General features: G+C 35.3%; 1 protein-coding gene across 1 annotated transcript in view; it reads left to right on the top strand.

Moving 5' to 3' along the window:
* LOC141507572 (aldehyde oxidase 3-like) overlaps positions 1-26,007 on the top strand; it is a 110,098-nt gene that overhangs the window by 68,839 nt on the left and 15,252 nt on the right. The window contains exons 23-32 of the mRNA XM_074215354.1: positions 4,649-4,736; positions 5,000-5,086; positions 6,372-6,563; positions 7,018-7,245; positions 9,571-9,666; positions 9,998-10,126; positions 13,531-13,605; positions 14,536-14,588; positions 22,916-23,030; positions 25,100-25,165. Coding sequence (XP_074071455.1) covers positions 4,649-4,736; positions 5,000-5,086; positions 6,372-6,563; positions 7,018-7,245; positions 9,571-9,666; positions 9,998-10,126; positions 13,531-13,605; positions 14,536-14,588; positions 22,916-23,030; positions 25,100-25,165 — 1,129 coding nt within the window. The remainder of the gene's footprint in view (positions 1-4,648; positions 4,737-4,999; positions 5,087-6,371; positions 6,564-7,017; positions 7,246-9,570; positions 9,667-9,997; positions 10,127-13,530; positions 13,606-14,535; positions 14,589-22,915; positions 23,031-25,099; positions 25,166-26,007) is intronic.

Here is a 26,007-nt window from a genome sequence, read left to right as displayed (position 1 = left end):
AGTGAGAGTTTTGTCTCTTCCCTCCCAATTATAATTCCCTCAATTTCTTTTTCTTCTCTTATTGTTGAAGCTAACATTTCTAATACAATATTAAATAGTAGTGGTGATAGTGGGCATCCTTGTTTCACCCCTGATCTTATTGGGAATGCCTCTAGCCTATTCCCATTGCATATAATGCTTGTGGATGGTTTCAGATAGATGCTACTTATTATTCTAAGGAACAATCCATTTATTCCTATGCTCTCTAGTGTTTTTAGTAGGAATGTGTACTATATTTTGTCAAAGATTTTCCAGCATCTATTGATATAATCATATGATTTCTGATAGGTTTGTTAGATATAATTAATTATAGACAGTTTTCCTAATACTGAACCAACCCTGCATTGCTGCAATAAATCCTACTTGGTCATAATATATTATCCTAGTGATAACTTCTTGTAGTAGTTTTGCTAGGATTTTATTTAAGATTTTCCCATCTATATTCATTAGGGAGATAGGTCTATAATTTTCTTTCTCTGTTTTAACTCTTCCTGGTTTAGGTATCAGCACCTTATCGGTGTCATAGAAAGAGTTAGGCAGAATTCCATCTTTAACTATTTTTCCAAAGAGTTTATATAGAATTGGGACCAGTTATTCCCTAAATGTTTGACAAAATTCACTTCAGAATCCATCTGGTCCTGAAGATATTTTAATTAGGGATAATGACTTGCTGAATTAATTTTTCTGAGATAGGGTTATTTACGTTTTTAATTTTCTCTTAATTTAACCTGGACAACTTATATTTTTGTAAATATTCATCCATTTCAATTAGATCATCAAATTTATTGGCATTGAGTTGGGCAAAATAATTCTGAATTATTACCTTAATTTTGTCATTGGTGGTGAGTTCACCTTTTTCATTTATTATATTAGCAATTTGGTTTTCTTTTTTTAAAATCAAATTGAAGAGGTTTATCAGTTTTATTTTTTTTTTCATAAAACCAGCTCTTGGTTTTATTTACTAGCTCATTATTTTTCTTGCTTTTGATTTTATTAATTTCTCCTTTAATTTTTGAAATTTCTAATTTTGTATTTAATTGGGGTTTTTTAATCTGTTCTCTAATTTTTTTCAAGGCAATGGGGGTTAAGTGGTTTGCCTAAAGCCACCCAGCTAGGTAATTATTAAGTGTCTGAGGCTGGATTTGAACTCAGGTACTCCTGACCCCAGGACCGGTGCTCTATCTACTGTGCCTCTTAGCTGCCCCCAAAATCAGTGTTTTTCATTTTCTTTTTTGTTTTTAGGTTTTTTGCAAGGCAATGGGGTTTAGTGGCTTACCCAAGACCCCACTGTGCCATCTAGTCGCCCCTTTCTCTAATTTTTTCAGTTGCATATTTAATTCATTGATTTCCTCTTTCTCTAATTTATTCATATAAGTATTTAAGGATATAATATATTCCCTGACAGTCACTTTGGCTGTATCCCATAGGTTTTGGTATGTTGTTTCATTATTGTCATTATCTAGGATGAAATAAATAATTCTTTCTATAATTTGTTGTTTGATCCACTCATTCTTTAAAATGAGGTTATTTAGTTTCCAATTAGCTTTGGATCTATATCTCCCTGGCCCAGTATTGCATGTGATTTTTTTTGCATTGTGATATGAGAAAGATGTATTCACTCTTTCTGCCTTTCTGCAATTGATTATTAGGCTTTTATGCCCTAGTACCTGGTCAATTTTAGTGTAAGTGCCATGGACTGCCCCAGTCAATTTCCTCCATAATTCTATCATGTGTAGGTTTTCTAATAATCTATTTACCTTCTTAACTTCTTTCTTGTTTATTTTAGGGTTAGATTTAACTAAATCTGAGAGCATGAGGTTGAGGTCTCCCATTAGTAGAGTTTTGCTGTCTATACCTTTCTGTAACTCCTTCAACTTCTCCTCTAAGAATCTGGATGTTATACCATTGGGTGCACAAATATTTAGTAATGAAATAACTTTATTATCTATGGTACCTTTTAGGAGGATATAGTTGCCTTCCTTATCTCTTTTAGTGCTATTTATTTTTGCAACTGCTTTTTCTGAGATAAGGATTGCTACCCCTGCTTTTTTTCACTTCAGCTGAAGCAAAATATATTTTGCTCCAACCTTTTAACTTTACTCTATATGTATCTCTCTGCTTCAAATGAGTTTTTTGTAAGCAGCATATTATTGTAGGATTCTGATTTTTAATCCACTCTGCTAAGCTGCTTACGTTTTAAAGGAGAGTTCAACCCATTTACATTCAAAGTTATAATTACTAACTCTTTGTTGCCTTCTATGTTATCTTCCTTCTGTTTGTATTTCCTGCCCTTTCCCCTTTATCCATATTTCCTAATATTTTTGTTTCTGAATGCCACTGCCTTCTGTGTGTTTGCCCTCCTATATCCCACCTTCCCTTTTTCCCCCTTTCCCTTTGCTCTTTCTTCCCTTTGATTGCTTCTCCTTTTCTTCTCTCTCCCCTTTCCCCCTTTTAACAGTTTAATGGTAAGATGAGTTTCTTAACTTAACTAAGTGTATGTATGTTAATTTTAAGCCAATCTGGTGAGAATAAGATTCAGGAGGTTCTCACCTCCTCCCTTCTTCCCCTCTATTGCAATAATTCCTATGTACCTCTTAGTGTAATGAGATTTATCTCATTCTATTTCCTCCCTCCTCCCATCTCTTTACTGTCCCCCTTTATAAGGAGATATTGTTTTTAAATCATTCTTTCTGAGTCACAGAAAGATCATGAATGTTCAACACTTCTGGTTATGTATATTTTCTCTAATAGAATTACAATTATTGAGAGTTATTAGAATTTTTCACCCAGGTAAAGATATAGCCAGTTTCTCGAATAAGTCATGAGGGTCCATCACTTCTGGTTAAATAAATTCTCTCTAATAGATTTAAAATTCTCAAGAGTTATTATAGTCTTTCTCCTAGGTAGGGATATAGCCAGTTTCATCTTATTGGATAACAGTTTTTTCTTTTTTTAACCCCCCCCACTTTTTTTACCTTTCCATGTGTCCCTTGAGTCTCCTGTTTGAAGTCCAAATTTTCTATTAAGCTCTGGTCTTTTTTATCAGGAAAAGTTGGATGTCTCCTATTTCATTAAATGTCCATCTTTTGCCCTGGAAGAGAAGGCTCAGTTTTGCCAAATAATGAATTCTTGGCTGCATTCCAAGCTTCCTTGCTTTTCAGAATATTTAATTCCAGGCCCTTTGATCCCTTTATGTTGATGCAGCTAGGTCCTGTATAATCCTTACTGTGGCTCCTTGATATCTAAATTGTTTCTTTCTCACTTCTTGCAGGATTTTCTCTTTTATCTGATTGTTCTGGAATTTGGCCACAATTGGCATTTTCATTTTGGGATCCCTTTCTGGAGGGGATCAGTGTAGTCTTTCAATAACTATTTTACCCCCTGGTTCCATGATATCAGGGCAGTTTTCCATCACTAAATCTTGTAATATTAAGTCCAGGCTTTTTTCTCTTCAATGTTTTCAGGGAGACCAGTAATTCTTAGGTTAGCTCTTCTTGATCTATTCCTGAGGGCAGTGGTTTTGCAGATGAAGTATTTTACATTTTCTTCTAGTTTTTTCAATTTTTTGGTTTTGTTTAACAGATTCTTGTTGTCTCATGAAGTCATTAGTTTCCACAGACTCCATTATTATTTTTAGAGAAGAATTTTCATCATTTGCCTTTTGCAATTCCTTTTCCAATTGGTCAATTCTATTTTTGTAAGAGTTGTCCAATTGACCAATTGTGGTTTTGAGAGAATTATTTTCTTTTTGCATTTGTCCAATTGTATCTTCCAAGGATTTGTTTTCTTGTTGCAAGGTGTTAATCTTCTCTTGGGTTTCTTTGCCCCAATTCTCCAATTGATTTTTAAAGTCCTTCCTGATTTCTTCAAGGAAGTCTTTCTGTTCTGGAGACCAAATCATATTCTCCTCAGAAGTTCTAAGTCTCCCTGAGTTGGGGTCTTTACTTTCTAGGTATTTTTATGGACCCCCTTTCTGCTAGCCTTTCTTCATTTTCCTAAGATCTTGTGTTGGGGGAGGGGCTAGTTCACAGAGGTTTGGTGTTGGGATCGCCAGAAGCTTTTCTCACTGGGTTTAGTAACTCCATATGGACTGACCAATAGTGGTTGCCAGCGGCTTTACTCACTGGGTTTAGTAACTCCACGTGAGCAGACCAGTAGGGGGTGCTAGAGGCTTTGCTCACTGAGTTTAATAACTCCATCCATACAGTAGACAGTGCTAGAGGCTGGAACTCTCACTCTAGCCCTTCTGGTAAGCTCCAAACCGTCAGTCCCACAGCCAATCCCTCTACTCTCATTGATTCTTGGAGTGGTTGCCACAGCAAAAGCCTCTGGAGCTGATCTTAGGTTAGTCTAGCTCTCACCCAGTCCCCACTGGGTCTCTCTTCTCTGTGCCTGGCTCACCCATGATCCCCGAAGACAGACCTTGAGGTAAATGTTCTCCTAAGCATCTCTTTCTGGGTTTTGTCGATTGGATTTCTATTAAGAGATTTGTTTCATATTATATATGAGGGAAGATCAGGAGACCTTAGCACAGGGCCTGTCTTCTCTCTGCCATCTTGGCTGGAAGTTCTCTTGGGATGTTCTTAAAGGGTTTGATTTGTCCTTTCAGGACTGGTCGCCCAATTCGTTTCATTTTGGAGCGGGGAGATGATATGCTGATTACTGGAGGACGCCACCCACTACTTGGGAAATATAAAGTAAGTGGGCAGAGAAATTAATGCTGAGGAAATGATTATATATGAGAGATTCATGGATTAGTGATTTCAAATTTCTGCAGTAATCAACACCAACACATTATTTTATGGATTGCCACAATGGAAAGATTCATCCCTATGAGGATACTAAATTCAAAATTAATATATTATGCAATTTTTGTTTGCAAGGCTACTGTTTGTTTATTCACTTTTTTAAAAATTTTTAGCTTTTCTCACACATTTATGTATTTATTTGGTAATTCTAGGTAGGTTTTATGAATAATGGCATAATCAAGGCAGCAGATATCGAATATTATATTAATGGAGGATGCACACCAGATGAATCAGAAATGGTAAGCTGCAAATAAATATGCAATGTCATTCATATAGCTTCTTGGAGCCACAGGTGAGAATTTGGTGACTCAAGTAGACATCAAAGTTATTACTCTTTGTTTCTGCAAATGAATGGCCATTGTTTGTCCTTTCTTGAAGAGGACCATGACATCAGGAAGGAGATGTCATGATTTGCAAATGAAGTGAATTTAAGTGAGGCAGTATTGTGCAAATTCACCAGTCTCTACCTCTCCTCCAGAGTCAACCACATTATGTGGTAGACCAGGACTACTGGTGATGGCTCCCATATGAATGGAATTTTTAGGAGTGCTAGACTTAAAGTCTAAAGTTCAAGTACTAGCTTGCTCATTTACTTCCTGTTCGAATTTCTTTAAGTCTGAATTTTCTCTTCCATAAAATTGGTATGATAACATTTTCATTATCTATCTCACAGAGTTGTTAAGATGGAATGTACTTTATGAACTTCAAATCATTCTAAGAAATGTTAGAACCATTATTGTTTTCTATTTTACTTCTGATATTCCAATCAGGTTTTCATTGTTATTGTTTTTTCATTCTGTTGTTAAACGTCTTTAGCGATTTCTCCTGGTCAGGTCTCTCATCAGTTCAGTGGTAATCATTCACTTTTCACAACTGGTTTATGTATCTGTTCATTTATCAGTTGCTTGTTGAGTACCTATCAGCAATGTTGGAATTTCACAGATGTGGACTGTTAACATTTGAGTTTTAGGTGGTGGATGGATTATGGTGCTAAATTTTCACAATTCAACTCTATTTTGGAATACACTAAGGGGGTTTCCAACAGTTTAACATCTTTTTTTTTCCCTGTTCAAAAATGGATTTTTTTTAAAATAAGAAATGAATCCTGCAAATTATTTTGGGGTTAGGGAGGGAACTTTTAAAGCACCTTTAGTGACAGAATTATAGAGATCAGTCTGTCACAGAATGACAACTAAATTATTGCAACTACTAAATATAGGAATAAGAAAATATTTATTAGGTCCTTATCAAAGGATTGGACTGGGTATAATTTGAGACTTTATATATCAAAAGGGACATAGAGAAATTAGATAAGATTTGGAGAAGAACAAAAAGAAGTTGAGGTTGTGTAGTCAAAAGAAGAGAAGACTGAGGAAAATCAGTAACAAATTTTTGAGGTCAGGGTTTTTATCTTAAGGATGATGTCTATGCCTTGGGTAGATTAGGTATTATTTTACCTTTTGGGAGGAAGATTGGATTACTGAGTCTCTGAAATACCAACTAACATATTTGGAAAATTTTCAGGTAATAGAGTATGCTGTACTCAAACTGGAAAATGCTTATAAAATTCCCAATCTCCGAATCCAAGGCTGGGCTTGCAAAACCAACTTGCCATCCAATACAGCTTTCAGAGGCTTTGGTTTTCCCCAGGGAACTTTTGTGACAGAGTACTGGATAACAGCTGTGGCAATTAAATGTAATTTATCACCAGAGAAGGTAAGTTAAAAGAAAGAAAAAGATTTTTTTTTTTTAGATTTTGCAAGGCAATGGGGTTAAGTGGCTTGCCCAAGGCCACACAGCTAGGTAATTATGAAGTGTCTGAGGTCAGATTTGAACCCAGGTACTCCTGACTCCAAGGCCAGTGCTCTATCCACTGTGCCACCTAGCTGCCCCCTGAAAAAGATTTTTTTGACATAGCATAACATCACTAATTTTAAAAATATATTTTTGAAAGCATTTCTTCTACCATCTTCTTTTATTTGGTCACTTATTTCCTCTTAACCTATTATCCTATGTACCAAAAACTCTTTTTAATCATAATTTCTCGAGTAACTTTTTTTTTTCTTTCTAAGTTGATTGATACTGGTAAAACACACTCTATATATGAGTCTCAAATATGAACCTGATTTCTACAGGTCTTTATTGTAATATTTATATATTTCTCCATTAGGTTAGGGAATTAAACATGTACAAAACTGTTGATAGAACAATCCACAAACAACAATTTGATCCAAAAAACCTGATAAGATGTTGGGATGAATGCATGGAAAAATCTTCATACCATAGCCGTAAAAAGGCCATAGAAGTATTCAATCAACAGAATTATTGGAAGAAGAGAGGGATTGCCATTATTCCTATGAAATTCTCTGTAGGATATCCAAAGACATATTATCATCAGGTAATTTTAAAAAATGTGTTTTAATCTAAACCTGGTAATCAAATTCATTTGTGAATTTGTCATCTATTAGATAACTTCTCCCAACTATCTTACTATACTTCTCTCTATCTTATTTTTAGATTTTTTTTTTGCAAGGCAATGGGGTTGTGTTCTCTCAACTATCTTATATTTTAAATATTTTGCATTTATTTTGTATATATTCTATATTAACTTATATATGCTAGAGCAAGAATTTTCATTTTTTAAAATTTTGTATCTATTTCCATCACATAGCACTGTGCTATGTTACGTAGTATACAGTTACTAAATTCTTATTTAGTGGATTAATCACTTGCTTTCCCTCTTAAGCAGAAAGATAGAAGTCTACAGGAGAGACTTTGCCTTAATTTAGCACTCTGACTAGAGTGAGGTAGAGCTAGGTAGAGTAGCAACTAGGAAAGGGTGGTCCTTATGACAAGAGATACCATTCTGCCTGCCTACTTTAGAATTTCAGTTGTAGGAATTTTCTATCATGAGTAGAAGGGACTCAATTTATAGTGTCTCTGAGAAAAATTTCCAAATTTTGAATCAAGAAATGGTAAAGTTCAATGTTTTAAAAAATTTAAGGCAATGGGGTTAAGTGACTTGCCCAAGGTCGTACAGCTAAGCAATTGCTAGGCTGTATTTGAACTCAAGTCCTCTGAGTCCAGAGCCATTGCCCTATCCACTGTACCACCTAGCTGCCCCATAAAGTTCAAATTTAATTTTATTTAATTCAACACTAATTTATTGATGAACTCTGTGTAGCAGTGTGAGAAGTAGCTTGAGATACAGATCTTATTCTCAAGAAGTTTACAGCCTAACTGGGGATACAGAACCAAATCCTATGAAACATTGAAATAACAGTGAAAAAACTGTTATAGATGGGAGTCCTTAGAATGGATCAACATGATCCGATGTGGTCAGGAATGTTTTCCTGGAAGAAGTAGAATGTAAGCTGTGCCCTTAAGAACAGGTAGAATTAGAAGAAGCAAAAGGTGAGAGTGGAGGGAACATTTAAGGCAGAGGGACAACTTGTGCAAAGTCATGGATGCCAGAATAAGCATGATGTGTGAGGGGTAATAAAGGGACAGATCCTTCTGGAAAAGAGGATTTGGGCAGGGGGGCTGTCACTTTTGATAATAACTGTCATAAGCATGGCCAAGGAAGTGCTGAAGTCATCAAAGAACAATAAAATCTAAGATTTTAAAGAATCATGTGAAATTTGGGATAATCATTAATTTCTTTGAATGATGATATGTTGTTTCCCCAGTCTAGGTCTGCCTTAGACCAGGAATAAGACTATACTGTGTCCAGAAGCACACACAAATAGAAGGAGGCAGGGGAGAGTGGCCCTACCTAGCATGATATGTTAGCAAAAGTCTAGTGGATTTACCAGTAAAGAGATTACTTAGCTTAGTGAACAGAGAGTACAGGAAAAGAGATAGGCAAAAGATATGCTTTTATATAAGAATTCAGTAATTAATGGAAGCTGAGGCAATTAAAAGAATTAATAGTTCAAGGCTAAGTAAAGCCAATGAAACCAAGTCCCAAATAGATCAAGATTAAAAGATCTAAATTCAAGCAGAATTTCTCATACTTTGTTACATTGAATGCGTTAATTCTTGAAGATTTTAAGCCTGTGAGTATATGGGAGTAGAGGGAGTGTTTCTGTTCTTCCAGATGGATCATAGAAAATTGTTCTTGCCCATCTCTCCTCTTCCCCACACTTCTGAATGGGAGGCAGTGATATAAGTATGGCAGATAGGTGGGAGAAGAAAAGAAAGCAAATTTTGTTAGAATACACTTTAATACAATATAGGACAAATGTTTATTGAAAAGTGATCGAAGTTTACATAAGAAACAGTTCTAGCCCCCCAAATAGCTTACAATTGATGAGGTGATGAGATACCTCCACAGAGAACTATAATGATTTCATACAAGTGCATTAAAGAATTATAAAATAAGGAAGGATCAGTCCTAATTATTTTTGGATTTAAGAAAATCTAGCTTTATATTGTTTACAAAGCAAATATTTAGTAAAAATTGGAAGAAAATACTGGAAATGATGTTGGGGGTCATGGCTGAATTCCAATAGTTAGAAGTCTCTTTCAGTTTCTTTTATTTCTTAATTCTTAAATTCAGTAAAAGATACCTCTCTTGGCCTGAATGATGGAAATATTCTTTCTGTTTATAGAGGAAAAGTTAACTTTTATCACTGCTAGAATTAAACTATATGCTCCACATGGTTTATAAAGATTGATTTTAAAGGAGTAAAAAGAATCAATTTCTGCTTTTGTATTCCAGGCTGCTGCCTTGGTTCACATTTATACAGATGGATCTGTATTAATTACACATGGTGGGAGTGAATTGGGACAAGGACTTAACACTAAAATGATACAGGTGAGAAAAAATTTTTCTGTTCCCCATTTGGTTAAATTCAGATCTCAGTATTTGAACTCACATACTTTTGGCAAAATTTGATATTTATAAAAATTAAGAATTTTAAAACCGGGGGGGGGGGAGTTCTGCTAGGTGGATGAAATGAATATAACATAAAAATTAAGTTAAAAACTAAAATTAGAATGGAATATTTTTTGATATGTCTATAAAATTATGGTTTAGGAATTCCTCTACCCAGCAATATAAAAAAGAATAGGAAAACAGAGATTGAATATGTTAAAATTCATAGTTACAGAGTGGTTTGGTAGTAATCTGTTTATTTGTCATACAGGTGGCCAGTCATGAACTAAAGATACCAATGTCAGATATATACCTCAATGAAATGAATACTGCAACAGTGCCAAATACAATCGCCACTGCAGGATCAATTGGAGCTGATGTCAATGGAAAAGCAGTGCAGGTTGTGGCGTCAACTTAAATTTCTTTTAAATACTTCTCATCTTTTATAGTGAAATTTTTATACCTTAGGGTTTTTCCTGATGCTTTTGTCATTTGAGCATTTGTTCTTTCAAGAATAAATACAAAGCTTACTTGTTTTTCATAATGAAATAGTAAAGATTTTAGCTTTTTAAGCAGTAGTTTAATTTTAATTTTTTCACAGTTAATTATCATAAAGCTCAAGTGTACTCTTTATCCTCTCAAAAGAAAAAAAACTTTCTATTTTTTTCTTCTTACATCACTCTCCTTGATGTAGGATCCCCTCCACCTCCCCCAAAAAGAACATTTATTTCCCATTGGAAGTCTATGTAGGTTTGCCAGTAACAAAGAACTATTTCTGAAGTTTTTGTCTAGAGGCAAGCAAAAATTTGTACTAACTCATCTCTTTAGATTTAACTTTTATATCAAGACAACCTAAAGTTATGAATAAGGTCTAGCCTGAAAATCATAGTGATTGGGTAGCCATAAACACTTCAGCAGATAATCTATTAAATGTAGTCTTAATTCATAGAGAAATGAAGAACCTGCAGATTAAAAGAAGACAATGATAGCTATTCCTTTTTTATGGTAGAGAGAAGATATTATGCATTAATAATTTATACACCCAATATTGTTATTCATTCAGCATTCTTCTAGTTAGTCTTCAATTTGAATTGCCATTTAATGATGGGACTCAAACATATTTCACTTCTCTCTGCACTTCACCTTCTTAGCCTCTCCTCTTCCTTCCTCGCCAGATCCCTTTATTGGACTGTAAGCTCCAAGGGGAGGGATTGTGTTGTTTGCTTATATTTTATATTACTATCCCTGGTTCATCCTTACTTTTCTTCCTTCCTCCATCCCTTCTTACCTTTCTTTCTTTTTAGTATATTTTGTTATGCAATGCAAGGGAAGATGAATGCTTAAGTAAACCCTGTCCCTTAAGGTGTTCACAATCTAGTTAGAGGTAAAGGAGAGATACAAATGGTTGTTTTATATTAGATGATGATAAAATCTCAGATTAGGAAAGAAATTGTCTACCTTTCCAGACAGTATCAGATCAGCATTCAAATTTTAGTTCCATTACTTATTACTTGTGTGACTTTGAAAAAGTTGGTTAGCTTCTTTTGCCTCAGTGGCTTTACTTGTATAATGAAAAAAAATTAAACTACGTTTAGATTTCTGTAAAATTCTTTCCACATATAAGATGGAAAGGTCTAAGATATAAGGTTATTTTGCAGCAGTGATGTCAAACTCAAATAGAAATGTTGTAGACTGTATATTAATTTAGAAAGCCAAAAATTAACATAATATTCTTTTGTATTTTGGTTTATTTTATTAACCACTTCTCAATTACATTTTAATTTAGCATACTATGGGACCCTCAGGCTGAGAATCTTACAACCTTTGACAGGGGTGCATCTAAGCATAGATGTATAGTGGGTAGATCGGCAAGGCTGAAAAATAAAGAAGTGACTTTTATCAGAATTAATTTATTTGATCCTCACAATAATAGCCCTTTGAGGGAGGTATTAGTAAATGGTTACAAAACCTTAGAGTCTGAAGAACTTTAGCGACTAACTCAATACATACCTAAAGACAAATTCCTTCTTCCTGAAAAGAATGCCTTATTATCCCTTTTTTATTGATTAGGAAACTGATGTTCAGAAATTAAATAAATTGCAAAGTGTCCCATAGCTACTAGCTAGTAAATCCTACCTCAAATTTTTGTCTGCCAGACCAATACCTACCACTATTAGTATGATATTAGGGAATTTCTAGACTTTCTTGGTATTGACATGAAGTTGTAGAATCATTGACATAGAACTAGAAAGAACCATGATCCAGTTTTGTGAAAGGAGGTTATGAGAGTAGGGGCAGTGCCCATGTGGCATAATGGATAGAGAAATGACCTCACAGGAAGACCTGGGTCAACCTGCCTTTGACACACTGTCCTGGTTCTGCCTGTTACCCTATGCAAGTCAGATGTCCTCTCAGTGCCCCAGGTCACTTGCAACCTTTAATCTGCAAAAGTAGGTGTCAAGCTGCATGTGTAGGGGAGTTTACTCATTTGAAATCCTCTCTGCCCCCTCTTCCCCTCTTTCTCTCTCTCTCTCTCTCTCTCTCTCTCTCTCTCTCTCTCTCTCTCTCTCTCTCTCTCTCCTCTCCCCCGCACTTCTTTCCTCTCTCTCCCCCACTCTCCCCTCTCTCCCCCTCTCTTCCCCTTCTCTCCCTCTTCACCTCCCCTTCCCCTCTCTCCCCTTCCCCCTCCCTTTTCCCCTCTCCCCCTCTTCTTCCCCCCTCTCCCCTCTCTTCCCCCCTCTGTCCCCCTTCTCTCTCCCCCTCTCCCCCCTTCTCCCTCTCCTCCCCCCCTCTCCTCCCCTCATCTCCCTCCCCTTCAATCCTTCTTCCCCCCCTTTTATCTCCCCCCCAACCTCCTCTCCTTTCTTACTCTTTTCTTCTTGATTTCTCTTTTTCTTCACTGGAAAGTCCATGTACTAATGAAATCACAGTTCTAAGCTAAAAAAAATTCCCACATATATAACATGGTTCCTTGGTCTGAATATATTGACATTCCTATTCATTAAATCTTCACTTGTTGTTTTGAAAACATGCAGCCTTTGGGGTCATTTGCTAAGGAACTGGGGCCCACCTCTTGACAGCATTCTGAGTTAGAGAAGTGACTGCTTTCTGTAGCTCAGAAGAAGGACAGTTTTCAAATACTCACTAGTAATTATTTCAGAATGCTAACTCAGCCTGAAAAGTGACTGAGGGGATATGCAGGGGCTACATGAGGACTAAGTTCCAAAAATAGAGAACAAATAGATTTTAGGATTTAGGACAAGCTGTGTATATGATAGGTGAGAGTGATCTATTGGCCCATGGCTAAAGTCAGACACTTGAAAAAAAGAAAAGAGAGAGAAGGGGCTAATAAAGAATAAGGGTTGAGTCATGAAGTTATTACTGAAAATCAAATGAGTTATTACTGAAAATCAAAATAAAATTATAAAAATCTTGCAAGGGGTGAAACTGATAACAAACCCTTTTCATCTGTTACCATTCACATACTCATTGTTTCTACTTCTTATAATAGATTATGTTAAATTCTCTTTTAAATAATTTAGAGGTAGGAAAGCAGGAAGAAGATACTTTACTTACAGACTCTTTAGGGCATGGTTGTAAGGAACACAATAAAAGAAAGTAGCAATGGAAATACAATAGAAGCTGCTTATAAATTACATCTCAGGTAGACTGGTTGCTACAAAAATTAGGTGGTGCTAAAATCACAAGACTGGATTGCTTTTCACTATATGGTGTCTAAAGTTCTGATGTAAAAATAATTATAATTTGATTTTATTGTATTATTCCTACTATTATCACATCCAGGCTGCATGTCAGACACTAATGAAACGCCTTGAACCCATCATCAGCAAGAATCCCAGTGGCACCTGGAAAGAATGGGTGAGTGTCTTTGGTCAAGGAATGAAACCAATGTGACTCCATATGTATTTGCATTAGATCACCAGTTTAGAGTCAGTTCTACAATTCTTTATTACTTATTGCTCAAGTGCCCTGAATTAGATAAGTGACTAAGGATGTATCATATAACCCATTCTTTGTTAAAACATTCTTTAATGTAGCTAATTGGCCATTCATTCATAGCTCACAAATGGAGAACTATCACTTGAGTACCCAACTTGATAGCACAATGTAGGAAGCTAGGTTCCCTTTTTATTGTTTAAAATGATGATTCTATGTGCTATGGCAATGAAAGTGCTTTTGCATAGCAAATGAGTTTGTTAATAGGGGTTAGTATATTGATAGTGATTTTCTAAAAAAGTTGTTCTTGGTATAGCCTAATAATTTTGATATTCCCATTAACATGTGATGATTGCCCTCAAGGTACTTGCATTTTATCAGAAGAGAAATACACACACACACACACACACACACACATATATATATACACACATCCAAACTCAACCATGTCTTTATAATTTTACTGTTCTTGGCAACTTTCATTTAATTGCAACAGTATATTAAAATTTTGCTTATATTTTGAATATATATTCAAAAAACTTTGACTGTAAGACACTTAAGGAAGGCACTAACAGTTGGGAGGATCAATCAAGGTTTCAAGTAAAAGTAGCAGTTTTAATTAAATAAAAGCTGTCAAGAACAAAAATAGTATGATTACATAAACATGTTTGAGTTTGACTTAATATTCATTGTCTTATTTCTCAGGAGAAATAATCTCCAAGAAAATCATGGGGTGACTTGCCACCTACTTACATTTTTCCTTGTTGGTTTGGGCTTCTTATTAAGTGGTGTTATTACTCTATTATTTTGATAAAATGTATTTTATTCTTGGTAACTATTCCTTTTTTTTAGGCTAATGAAGCCTTTGTCCAAAGTATTAGTCTTTCAGCCACTGGATACTTTAGGTAAGGAATACTTACTTTTTTTTCCCTAAAATTATTCTCTATTTGAGAGTTTAGGATGTAAACTATGTTTGCAATGATATAGCACTTTCTTTTTACATTGTCCATTATGTGTCTCCATTTTTTGTATATTTTCTCTTATAAATTCTCTTAGGTGGAATGATACTTAATTTTCAGCAAAAGTATTACTGATGGAATAAAATCTGTTTCAAGATGAATTTCATTACTTTATACCTGGTATATCTATGTTTACATAAACATTTGCTTTTTTTTCTATGTAGAAAAGAATATTCAATTTTTTGCTATTGTTTAGTTGTTTTTTTCCTGTTTTTTTCAGATTCTTCATGATACTTCTTAGGGTTTTCTTGGCAAAGATACTGTAGAGTGATTTGCCATTTTCTTCTTCAGCTCATTTTACAGATGAGGAAATTGAAACAGAGTTAAATGACTTGCCCAAGGTCACAAATCTAATAAGTGTCTAAGGCCACATTTGAACTCAGGTCTTCCTGACTCTAGGCTGGGCACTAAATCCCCTGCACCACCTAGTTGTCTCTTTCAGTCAGTTTGGGGCTCTTAATTCTCTCAGGGTCACAGAAGAGAAGATTCATTTTCCTTGGATCATTGTATGAGTAACTGACCAAGATACTCCCAAGCACATATGCACACTTACAAGGAGAGGGACATTGTATGGGCAGAGTTCCTCAGAGAACACCCTTTTAGCTCTTTGCACACATAGAGTTAAAATTAGATTGTAAACCCTTTGACAGTAAGGACCATCTTTCGTCTTGTTTGTATCCCCTGTACCTAATCAATGTTTATTTTTTTATTTTTTTATTTTTTATTTTTTGCAAGGCAGTGGGGTTAAGTGGCTTGCCCAAGACCACATAGCTAGGTAATTATTAAGTGTCTGAGGCTGGATTTAAACTCAGGTCCTCCTGACTCCAGGGCTGGTGCTCTATCCACTGTGCCGCCTAGCTGCCCCCACATCAATGTTTATTGACTGACTGACCACTTTGCACTTAAATCTCCATCCACCTGGGGTTGAAACCATCGGTATCCCATAAACCCCTCAATTTAGATAACATCATTTCTGTACTACAACACTTCGACTGCTTCCAGGAAGAGAGGACAGCTGATCTACAGATTTGACCCAATACAGTTAAATTAGAGGTGAAATTGTTTATATTCTGGGGAATTTTTGAGACCCCAACACCTCTTGATATGCTAAATTCAAGTTCAGGATCCCTTTCTACTCTTAATCTAATATTTTGTTTTGCCAGTTTATGGACTTGTCTAGGAGAACATTGGAGGCTGGTGGGTCACTTTCAGCATCAAGTAATGAATTAGTTGTCCTCTGGAGGGATGTCTTGCCTCATGCTGAACCTTGGCCTCTCTTCTCCTTAGTCCTACTCTTTTGTGTTTAACTTGCTACTAGACATCTAGATTTAAGTCAATTGCTGGCAGTTCAAATTTAATAATCCTAAAATTGCACTTATCTCAATAGTTTTCTTTTCTTCAGTTTTCCTTCTTTTTGTTGATGGCACTACCAATTTCTCAATCACTCAAAGACAAAAACTTCATTCATTCACAAGGTTATCATTCTAGTACCAGGTTGTTCTTTAATTTTTAGACTACAGCAGTAGCTTCCTATTTGATCTCCCAGATTCTCCTTTCTCCTTTCTATCTTGCTAGATTAATTGTTTTTTTTAGGTTTTTGCAAGGCAAATGGGGTTAAGTGGCTTGCCCAAGGCCATACAGCTAGGTAATTATTAAGTGTCTGAGACCAGATTTGAACCCAGGTACTCCTGACTCCAGGGCTGGCGCCACCTAGCCGCCCTTAGATTAATCTTAAAGCAGATTTTGATCTTTTTTTTTTTTGCTTAGAAAATTTTTGTAGTTTTTCAGTTCCCAGAATAAACCTCAGAAACCTACCTTTTTTTAAAGGTCCTACACTATCTGAAAGCATTGTACCATCCAGTCATGGTATCTATTATTAGTTTCCTTATCCTTTAGCAAAACTAGGTATCACTACTCTCCAAATTTATTATATACTTTACCACATCCTTATCTTTGCTTCTGTTCTTCTGAAATACCTTCTCTCACTCTTACAACCTTTCACATTAATCTCTTTCCTTTGGACTCAGTTCAAATGCTAACTTTAACTCAAATGACCTTATATCACCAATCTAGTCGAGCCACCTCTCCATCTCCGGATTTCTATAGGCTTTTTTTGGGGGGGAGGGTAAATTCTACATACTGTTTCTATTCTCTATATTTATCTCCTCCTCCTTACTCTAACCTGTTTAAAGACAAGGACAATGTATCACACAACCTTATCAATAGTAGTATTTATTTATTTATTGAGTATTTATTGAATGAATGAGAATCTAGCATCTAAAATGATTGTCACCCAAGTTCTTGATTTCATGTTTCCTTTCTGGGAAGTCTCTTCCCTCTAAGTTTTCCTGTTTACAACTCACTGTGATCATGAATTAACAAAATCGATCCAAAATGTTTCTAAAGTATTTTGAATAATATAGTCTTTATTACTTTATTTCAATATTTAGCAACTCATAAACCAAATCTTCCCTAAAAAAGTTTTGCCAGGCACCGACCCTGGAGTTGGGAGGACTGAGTTCAAATTTGGCTTCACATACTTAGTAATTGCCTAGGTGTAACCTTGGGCAAGTCACTTAACCCCATTGCCTTAAATTAAAAAAAGACACTTCATGATCCAACAATTAATTTTAATAGCAAAATTTGGTTTTTTTTGAAGCTCATACTCATGTCTATAAGTCTTCTGTGGTCTCTTACATGGTTTCTATCTAAAAATAAAAAATACCTTTCTCTTTTCTGATAAGAATTCTTACCATAAATGAAGACTATTCAAATCACTTTCAATCTTATTTTCTTAAGAATAATTAATCACAGCTCCTTTTCTATCTGTGCTAAGACCAAATACCACCTTTAATCATACTTATTGCTTTCCTCTTCAAGCTCTTTTAAATCATGTCTCTAGGTTAGGGGAGACAGTGTGGGCCCCCCAAAATGGTGAAGGAAAAAATAGAACTTTGGTACCTAATTTTCTTTTGTAGTCCTCTTATGAAATCACGTTTAATTATAGTCAGTCCTTTAAGATATTTATAGCAAATCTTACCTTGTAGTGACATAATTAAGCAAAATAATCATTAATTTTCTCTTGATGATAATGTTCTTTGCCTATGCTATTTGAAAATAAATAATTGTAGAATTTAGAACATAAAAAGATTATAGTTTTTATTGCTAAAAGGAGGCTTAGTGATCCTATGATCTATCCTCACCTTACCGTATTACAGATGAAGAAATTGTGAAGCCAAGAGAAATTTATGACTCAACCAAGATCACATAGGTAGTAATGGAGCACAGATTTGAATCTAATATTTTGACTTGGTAGCCAACGTTCTTTACAGCTAATTCAAAACTACTTAATGATCTTATTAGAATACATATATATATATATATATATGTAATACATATGTATATTTATTTAAATATTAAGAAATAAACTTTTGGTCCATACATATGAGTTCATGGACCTGAGAAATTCACAAGTTTAAACATTTCCTTCACTGATTCAATGTGCCTATAACTTATAGTCTTAAAAAGTTGTCTGAGGACAGTGCCAGAGTTTCTGATAGTAACTAAGCTAAGATGTGACAAAGATATAATTTGAATCCACATCTTCCTGACTCCAAGAACAGACATTTTCTCCACCATATCAATCTACCTCTCTGAAAACAAGTGCTGCAATTGAATTTATCTACATATATTCATATCTACATATATATATACACATATATATGTGTGTGTATTTAGGCACAAGTGCATTTATGTGCATTTATGCATGTATGTATACAAAGAAAAGAATAATTGAATCTAGGTTAGTGATTAGCATTGGGTAAAGAGGTTTCTCTGTTTCCTTCATAAATGGGAAGCAGGGAAAAGATCTGGGCAAAAGGGGAACAGAATAGAAAATCTAGACAACTTTTTAAGACTTTCCTACTCAGTTCTCAGTATGGTTTGTTAACTTTGAATTGTTACTTCAACTTACGTATCTGTTTGTAGGTAAGTATAAAAACATTTTAAAGTCAATATTAATGAATTTTTGAGAGAATCTTCTTTACTATTACTCTCTTTAACATGAATGTCAATAATTTTATGGAATTGCATCATCTTACACTATCCAATTGGATATACTATTCATATTGTTTGGTTCTCATCCTTCATTATTGAAGATGACCAAAATGACATCACTATGTTTGAGACAAATTACAGTGTGTCTGACTGTGACAGATTAGCTCAATACTTGCTCGGAATGCTCTGCTACAACTTGGGCACAAATAATTCATGTGAACATCTGCTTCAGTTCAGACCTTCAGGATGTCCTGGTATTGCTTTTTTCTGACCCACTTGTCAGCGCTTGCCCTGTATGAATTTCCCATAAAATATATGTCTGGAAAGCATTTGTCTGGCCTTCTAATAATATTGCAAGTCCATTATAGCTGCCCTCTCTGTTGTAGCATTTTAATGTTTGGCAATTTAGTTGGAGAAAGGACTGCAGTGTCTGACATCTTATATCAGGTGATCTTCAGAATCTTCCTGAAATAGTTTAAATGGAAGTGATTCAGTTTCCTGACATGGTGCTGGTAGACTGTTCAAGTTTCACAGGCATATAACAATGAGGTCAGCACAATGGCTCTGTAGATCTACAGTTTGGTAGTTAGTCTAATACCTCTTCTTTCCCACATTTTCTTTTGGAGATTCCCAAAATACTGAGCTAGCTCTGGCAACACATATGTCAACCTCTATTAATGTGTACCTCCCTGGAAAGTACCAAGTTAAGTGAACTTATCCATGGTATTCCAAACTTCTCCATTTACTGTAATCAATGGTTCCACATATGGATGGTATGAAGCTGGCTGATGGAGCACTTAGGTTTTCTCAGTGTTAATTGTTATACCAAAATTAGTCTAAGCAGCAGAGAATCGATCCATATTTTGTTGCATCTCAGTTTCAAAGATTTCACTGAATATTCAGTCATCTGCAAACAGAAGATCATGCACCAGCACTTTTTCCACTTTGATCTTGACTAGCAACCTTTTTAAGTTGAACAATTTACCATCAGTGTGGTAGCTGACCTTGATGCTGTATTCATCCTCAGTGAAGGTGTTTTGATAACATCACTGAAATTATCATGCTAAAAAGCATAGGAGCAAGGACACATTCTTGTTCCACTCCATTGGTAACTGGGAAATTTCAAGAGCATTGTCCACTATCCAGAACACGGGCATGCATGCTGTCATAAACTGACTTATAGTACTGATGAATTTCTCTGGACCATATTTTGACATAATTTTCCATAAACCCCTACAACTGATGGTATCAAAGGCCTTGGTCAGATTTACAAATGTTGTATACAAACCTCTATTCTGTTCTTGGAATTTTTCCTGGAGTTGTCAGGCAGCAAATACCAGGTTGACTGTTTCTCTCTATTGTTTCTGAAGCCACTCCAGCTCTCAGGGAGGTGATCATCTTCCAGGTGAAAGATCAGCCTATTGAGAAGGACTCTGGCAAGAATCTTACCAGCAATGACTAAAGGAGAAATACTCTTGTGATTGTCATAGGACAGTCTATTCCCTTTACCTTTCTAGAGATGGACAATGGAGACATCCCTGAATTCACGCCATATAACCTGGAAAATTTCAGTCATCTTTTGGATAAGCAATGGACTCCCACCTTGTAGATCTCAGCTAGAATAATAGTGGCACCAGCTTCTTTGTCATGTGAAAGGAACCTAATTGCATTCAACACCACTTTTTCAGTTGGAAGTTCATCTAGGAATAGATTGACTTCAACTTGACTGGCTTCTGCATTGATTGATGGTTTGTTAAGAACTGTGTGGAAGTTCAGTCCATCTCTATAGAATTATGTCCCTATCATTAATCAATATGACTGCATCAGTCATGAGTAGTTGAGATGCAACATAGGTTTTTTAACCCATAAATAGCCTTCAAGGCATCATAAAAACACTTTGAATTGTTGCTATCTGCATAAAACTGAATTTCATCTGCCTTCTTACAGCACCAAGAATCCTGCATCTCTCCAAGCTTCATTTGTACTTTACTTTTAATGGAATTAAATTCTGCCTTCTTATAAATGGATGAAATATTCTGCTGGTAAACCCTGTGGAATTCTTGTTTTTCATTAAGCAACTTCTGTACTCCCCGCCCCCATCATATTTAGTAAACCAGTCTTGATGTTTGCTAGTGTTCTGACCCAGTTGAGCAAATGCAGTGCTACACACCAAATCTCTGAAAGCTGTCCACTCTTTTATTCTCCACAGTCACTATTTATTGGCTCAGCTCTCCAAGTCAGCAACAAACTGTTCCTGCTCAAAGACAGCCTAATCTCTTGACATTAACTCTGCTAGTAGTCTTCTAGACTGCTTCAATTGAATGTGAATATTTAGCTTGGGGAGGATACGTTTGTGATCAGTTCAGTACTCTGCTGCACACATTGTCACTCTCCCATCCTATCTGCCTCTTCTCTTTACAATCACATATCTATTAGATGCCAGTGTTTGCTATGTGGGTACATCCTGGGAGTTTATTGCATTTAGCTAAACAGAAGACAGTGTTTGTGATGAGAAGGGCATGAGATGCACAAGTCTTCAGTAGAAGGTGACCATTGCTGTTTCCAGTTTCATTCCTCCCAAGGACTCCCTGCTCTGTCTGAGCCTACTTATCATTAAAGGAACCCAGAATTATTAACTCATCCTCTTTTGGTACATTGATGATCAGAATCTCCAGGTCTTTATAAAATTTTTCTTTGACTTCATCAGTTGATCATGGTGGGAGCTTAGGCACTGATAATAGTGGCATGGTGTTTTCCTGGAAGTGGCAGCCTCATTGTCATGAGCCTGTCATCTACTTCTTTTGTTAAGCTTTCAAGCTTGTGGACAAGATTAGCTTTGATTGCAAAACCCACCCTGGCTTCACAGCACTCCCCTTCACTGTGGACTCTTCAGAAATATGTGTATCCAGCTCCAACTTCAGTACATTGGTCTTCATTTGCCAATCTTGTTTCACTCAGAGCTGCTATTTGAATGTGAAACCTGCTGAGTTCTCTTGCAACAAGAGCTGTTCATCTTTCAGGCCTATTGAATCTTGTATTATGTTTGAGTGTGTACATATTCCATGCTCCATGAGTGAAATCTTCCTGAAAGATTTTTTTGTTTTGACTGCAGGATGGGATTCCCACCTACTGCAATAATCAGACCAGAGTTGGATAAGCAGATGATTTTTAAGAACCCTTTTCTAGTCCCTTCCTCAAACCAGTGCTATTCTTAAAAGGTCTACTCAGTCACCCAGGGAACTGCCTAATTTCCCTGCTGTCAGTGCAGAAATAACCCTATGACCTGAACTTTCTGTGTGAGGGTTGTGAGTAAGACTTCCAGCATATACACACACCTTCTATTTTGTCATTTGCCTGTTGCCACAAGTCTTTGAGATAGAAATGTTAAAATGGTATGGTGATATCTTTTGATTCATATGTAAATTAGATTTAAGTGAGCCTAAGTTGCATGAAGTTGTAGGCCTCACTCTCTTCCAAAATCATCATGATCCAGTGGCAAGACAGAGTCAAGACAACTGGTAATGCATTGCTCTAGATGCAGTGAATGACCCTGGCACCTTTGATATCTAACCAAGGTTTAAGTGCTCTACAAGACCATCTGCTCATTCCACCATAAATAGGTCATTAGCTCAGACTTCCTGTTAATCCACAGTCATTGTCTTAGTTTCTTCAACTTTAAAAATGGAGGTGAAAATAGTATTACTTTTAGGGTTATAGTAAGAATTAAATGCTGTTTCAATAGTATTTATTTGTATATTTGTAAGGAGATAATTTAAAGCACTTAGTATAGCATCTGAAAATAGTTTTGCTTTCTTCTTCACTTTGCCACAACCCACTCTCTCCTCAGTCAGTAATCATTACTGATCAGACCTCTCTACTAAACTATTTTTATCCTGTTACTAATACTCTCTTAATCCCCAAATTTTAGGTCGTGTGCTCCATGATCGTTTCAGCTTTGAATACTTCTGAGCATAATTTGACCTGAATATTTCTATACTCTCTTATTGGTGTATACATGTTGCATCCTTCCAGGAGAAAAGAAGCTCTTTAAGGACAGAACTGTTTCATTTTTGAATTTGTTCCGTTATTACCTACTGCTATTCCTTGAAAATAACAGACATTTATTTAATGTGTGCTTATTGATTTAACTGAATCAGGGGCTACAAAGCAGGCATGGACTGGGTGAAAGGAGAAGGTGATGTTTTCCCATACTTTGTTTATGGAGCAGCTTGTTCCGAAGTTGAAGTTGATTGCTTAACAGGTTCACACAAGGTAAGGAGCACATGCTATTTTTTTGTTATCATTATATTGTTAAAATAAAGTTGAGTTTTTAATATAAGAGTTCAGGAAGTTCATGCTAATGACTTTTTATGCATAAGATAAGAATTTTCTTTTCTTCCAGAGTAAGACTGGGTTATCCAATTCTTCCTTTATCTCCATTTTTTTTTTCATTTAGGAAAGACACTGGGCATGCCAAGTTGGTGAGGTGGACTACTCACTGTAAACCACAGAAACCCTTTTCAGAATTCTGGGAAAACATTAAACTCTTAAGAGCAGGACAAAAACGGAAATTGCTTTTCAGATGATCATTGAGACTTTAATGAGCCTTCAATGTTCTTTATTCTAACCAAACTTGATTTTTTAACCAGGGTGTAATATAAATGTCGTGGTAACACCTTCCCAGTCTGCTTTTTTTCAGTGTAGAAATGATTGCCCTCAGTAATTCTGGCTTGATCTTGTTCTTGCTTGCCTAGAAAGCCAGAAACAGAACTTCTTTAATTAAACCGCCTTAGGGATTCTACACATTGGGCAACTAGTGTAGAAATTTTTGTTCCTGAATTAATTATTGGTTTATACATTCATTCAATCAAAGATTTATTAAGAACTTACTGTGTATAGAACATTTGTCTAGATTTTTGAGAAATATATATTTACAGAAAATATAGTTCTTGGTTTCATGAAGTTTATATTTATTAGAGAGATAGAACACAAACACAGATGCTAATCAGTTGTAAAGTTCATTAGATATCTGAGTAGTTTTTTTTCCATCACAGTAAGCAGTAAACTTGCCCTGAGTAATAGTCATTCTGCTGAAATACTGAGATAGCAAGCAAATATAGAAACAGATAATCTCTATGGGTCACATGGCAAGGGTGTGGCAATTGGCTCATGCAATCAAGTACCCTATTCACTTCTGTTTCTAGCCAAAGAAAAGGCAACAGAGACTTTGATTTGGGTTCTTCCAACAAGTTAGTGGGAATTCAGGAAGATATCAGGCCCTTGATATTTTTCTGGATTGCATGTTTCAATTGTGCATAGCATCTTGTAGATACAAACCTACGACTTTAAGAGAAAGCAGATTATGGATGAATTAATATTAAATGAAATTTGAGGTTAAGACCCCATGTCCTTTACTGAGGGTACTGCTGATTGTCATTAGACATACCCCTATGCCAAAGTTTTGGATGAAAGGGGAGGAAGTGAAATTCTATGAGCTGAATTTTGCAAAATTATATATAACACTGATTGATAAAAGTATCTAGCATTATAAATGAATTTAGTTTTTTCAATGTTTGCTAAAATATTTTATTTTGTAATGACAATATTTCTACCATTATATCTATGTATATATATATATATATATATATATATATATATATATTTATTTATGTAACCCCTCCATTCCACGTTAAAACAATTTTTAGCATTTTTAAAAAGTTTTAAGTTCCAATTTCTATCCCTCCTTCCCTACATTCTTCTCTTTCCCCTCACTGAAATGGTAGTTATCAGATAAGGAATGAGATTAATCTGGACTATGATAGAAACTTTCATATTTTTTCATTTCTTTAAAAAATGTGAAAATTTTAAGTTGATAAATTTTAGTACATTGAGTATTTTTTAAAGTATAATTTTTCTTTGATTCTTTCTGATCACCTTTTATTTTCCTCTCCTAGAAAGAAAATATTTATATTGTTATTTAATATAACCTCCACTAAAATCTTACTGATAGTTTATTATGGTGTAGAGAGATAGAAGGTTCTTTAAGTCTATGGCAGTAGAGCCTGTGTATCCTGCCAAGCTGAAAACCTTTAAAACTAGGCCTCATGATAGATTGCATAATTATTGACCAAGAACAAGACCTAGATATATCTGGAAATACTCAAATGTCAAAGGACAACTCATGAAAACATTTTATAAGCTAGGGAGAGTCCACAGTTTTACAGTTTGCATATCTCATAGCTTGCATATAGAGTTCTCACACTGATAAAAATCAATCATCCTTGAGTTATTGAAGTCATTGCCAAATATAGTTTACTAATAGGTAATTTAATTTTTTACAGAACATCAGAACTGACATTGTCATGGATGCCTGTTTCAGCATTAATCCAGCTATAGATATAGGACAGGTATGTGTACTTGGTGTTATATTGTGCTACTGAATTTTTTCATTAGTCTTCTTCATATTAATCAAGCAATGACTGCAGAATGAGAAAACTTGTACTCTGCTTAATTGATTTTTCTTCTGTTTTCCCTTTCATATCATTATTATGTTACTTTTGAGTTTAAATGGGTCAGAATATTTGATTTCATTTTACTACCCCAATAAATTATTTTATTCTTAATAGTCTGGGAGAAGACTTGTTAGTTTTTTCTTGATACTATATTAAAGAAAGCTAGTGTTGAGTTTTTTAATACCAGTAGCAAATATTTATTTCAATAGGATGAATAACTAGAAAGGCATTTTTATATTTTTATTTCTGTGCCCAATATATGCTGGCATAAAATGATCCTGTCTTCTGAAAACCTAAGAAAAAGGTTTTGGAAACTGCTCTGTTGTTGTCCTTTTACTTTCCTTCTGACAGCTCTTTAGTCTCCTTTGCTAGTGTCCTCCAGGGTTTTTTCTTGGACCCTCTTCTATTTTCCCTTTATATACTTTCTTGCTTGATAATCCTATCAATATCGATGAGTTCTGCTATCACCTCTAGCAAATGATTCCTAGATCTAAATATCCAACCCTAATCTTTCTTCCTAAACTTTAATTCTATACCACTAACTTTCTTTTGAGAGCATTGGCATCTCAAATTCAACATGCCTGAAATAAAGCATTATCTTTATCCCTTTATCTTCTAACACTCCTATCCTTCTTTTTGCAAGGCAAACCGGGTTAAGTGGCTTACTCAAGGCCACACAGCTAGGTAATTATTAAGTGTCTGAGATTGAATTTGAACCCAGGTACTCCTTACTCCAG

The sequence above is a fragment of the Macrotis lagotis genome, chromosome 1 (assembly GCF_037893015.1).
Source record: "Macrotis lagotis isolate mMagLag1 chromosome 1, bilby.v1.9.chrom.fasta, whole genome shotgun sequence".
Lineage (NCBI taxonomy): Eukaryota > Metazoa > Chordata > Mammalia > Peramelemorphia > Peramelidae > Macrotis > Macrotis lagotis.
Note: the sequence above shows the minus strand (reverse complement) of the source record. Positions and strands in the feature narration are given on the sequence as shown.